General features: G+C 49.4%; 1 protein-coding gene across 2 annotated transcripts in view; it reads right to left on the reverse strand.

Annotated features, from left to right (window-relative positions):
• Nucleotides 1–334: 334 nt before the first annotated feature.
• The window catches only part of LOC122253418 (venom carboxylesterase-6), a 7,347-nt gene continuing 5,181 nt past the window's right edge, over nt 335–2,500 (reverse strand). For both annotated transcript variants that reach the window (XM_043016485.2, XM_043016493.2), the window contains exons 10-12: nt 2,401–2,500; nt 931–1,045; nt 335–625 (exon numbers count right to left, since the gene is read on the reverse strand). The exon at nt 2,401–2,500 is cut by the window's right edge and continues 30 nt beyond it. In XM_043016485.2, coding sequence (XP_042872419.2) covers nt 551–625; nt 931–1,045; nt 2,401–2,500 — 290 coding nt within the window. In that variant the 3' untranslated portion in view covers nt 335–550. The remainder of the gene's footprint in view (nt 626–930; nt 1,046–2,400) is intronic.

Below are 2,500 nucleotides of genomic sequence, written 5' to 3' on the forward strand. Positions count from 1 at the left end.
AGAGAGAGAGAGAGAGAGAGAGAGAGAGAGAGAGAGAGAGAGAGAGAGAGAGAGAGAGAGAGAACGAAAAAAAGAAAGAGAGAAAGAGAAAAAGAGAGTTCTAGGAGAGAAGAAGCGAGGGAGCAAGAGAGAGAGAGAGAGAGAGAGAGAGAGAGAGAGAGAGAGAGAGAGAGAGAGAGAGAGAGAGAGAGAGAGAGAGAGAGAGAGAGAGAGAGAGAGAGAAAGCAAGAGAGCAAGTGGAATTATGAAACAAGAGATCAATCATGTTCGAATATTTGTATACATCACAAAATAGCAGAAATCTATATTTTTATTCGATAATAAAACATAAACAGATACACATACCATCTTTATTGCTAAACATTTACATACCAGATACCCTTGGGAAAATGACACAACGAGAAAAAAAATCTATACAATCATATAATCTAATCATTTCACATAGCATGACAAAGCAATCGAGTATTTCAAAGATTTTGTATTTCTTGTGCTGCAAATCTGAAGGTCTTTGAGAGACTGAAATAAAAAGTTGCATTTGTTGTAAACTGAACTAGCACATTGAAGGGCGTTTGGAATATAACAGCTTGTTCACCTTCATTGGCATGTCCCTCCAGAAGTCGTACACCTGGAATATAAAAGGCTTCCTGTACTCACGAGTGCTTTTTCTGACTATTGTTGATTTGTGGAGTGCATATAGTCTTACACGCATATGTATATATATATATATATATATATATATATATATATATATATATATATATATATATATATATATATAAATAGACATATGTTATGTAGATAAATCCATCTGCAGGGAAATGCATATACGAACCAACATAAATACAAAAGTATATTCACACGTTCGTTCACACACACACACACACACACACACACATGAACAAGTAATATAATCAAACATATAATGTATACCTGATTGTAGGCGAAGTTCCTCATAAACGGAGTGGAGGTGATGGCCAGGTGAGAGTCTTTGGCGTGTGACATGGGTGTCCAAATAAAGCCAAGGGAATTGTCGGGCGTAGGGTTGCTGTAAGAAAATGAGAACAGTGGCTTTAGGATCTCGATAAAGAAAGAGAGAGAGAAGGAAAACAGAAAGGCAGAGAGATGGAAATAAACAGAGAGACAGAGACATCTTCATCTCCGCCCTTCCTCTCTTCCTTTCCCTTTCATTTCCTTTTCGCTTCCCCTCTGTCTTCATCTCCCTTTCTCCTCCCTCTCCTCACTCCATTAATTCTCATCCTCTCCTTCTGTTCATCTCCATCTCCCACCTCCCTTGAACCTTACCCTATCTCTTTTTTATCTCATTTTCTCTCTCACCTTTCCTCTCCCCTTCTTCTTTTCCGTTCCTCTTTCACATTCCTTATATATTCTCCACATGTTTGCCCATCTTTCCATCTCCCTTCCCCTTCCGCTCTAACTCTCCTTCCCTCCGTCCCTCTCTCTTCCTCTCCATCTTCCTTTCCCTGATACTCCCCTTTTCCAACTCCCTTCCTCCTCATCCTCTCCCTCTCCCTCCCTCACTCCCCTCTTCATCTCCCTCTCCCTCCCTCACTCCCCTCTTCATCTCCCTTTCCCACCCTCAGTCCCCTCTCCCTCCCTCACACCCCTCTTCCTCTCCCACCCTCACACCCCTCTTCCTCTCCCTCCCTCACTCCCCTCTACTTCTCCCACCCTCACTCCCCTCTCCCTCTCCCTCCCTCCCCTCTCCCTCTCCCTCCCTCACACCCCTCTTCCTCTCCCTCCCTCACTCCCCTCTCCCTCTCCCTCCCTCCCCTCTCCCTCTCCCTCCCACACACCCCTCTTTCTCTCCCTCCCTCACTCCCCTCTCCCTCTCCCTCCTTCACTGCCCTCTCCCTCTCCCTCCCTCACACCCCTCTTCCTCTCCCTCCCTCACTCCCCTCTCCCTCTCCCTCCCTCACACCCCTCTTCCTCTCCCTCCCTCACTCCCCTCTCCCTCTCCCTCCCTCACACCCCTCTTCCTCTCCCTCCCTCACTCCCCTCTCCCTCTCCCTCCCTCCCCTCTCCCTCTCCCTCCCCTCTCCCTCTCCCTCCCTCACTCCCCTCTCCCCCCTCACTCCCCTCTTCCTCTCCCTCCCTCACCCCCCTCTTCCTCTCCCTCCCTCACTCCCCCTCTCCCTCTCCCTCCCTCCCCTCTCCCTCTCCCTCTCCCTCCCCTCTCCCTCTCCCTCCCTCACTCCCCTCTCCCCACTCACTCCCCTCTTCCTCTCCCTCCCTCACACCCCTCTTCCTCTCCCTCCCTCACTCCCCTCTTCATCTCCCTCTCCCACCCTCAGTCCCCTCTCCCTCCCTCACTCCCCTCTCCCTCTCCCTCCCTCACTCCCCTCTCCCTCTCCCTCCTCCCCTCTTCCGCCCACCACTCACCCCGTGTAAGCGAAGTTGACCCAGAGGTCGAGCATGATCCTCCTGACGAAGAGGTCCTCGCTCGCATTCATCGTCGCGTTTCCGAGCATCGACGTGAACA

The sequence above is a fragment of the Penaeus japonicus genome, unplaced genomic scaffold (genome assembly GCF_977035675.1).
Source record: "Penaeus japonicus unplaced genomic scaffold, GWHDUDI00000001_assembly GWHDUDI00000008, whole genome shotgun sequence".
NCBI lineage: Eukaryota > Metazoa > Arthropoda > Malacostraca > Decapoda > Penaeidae > Penaeus > Penaeus japonicus.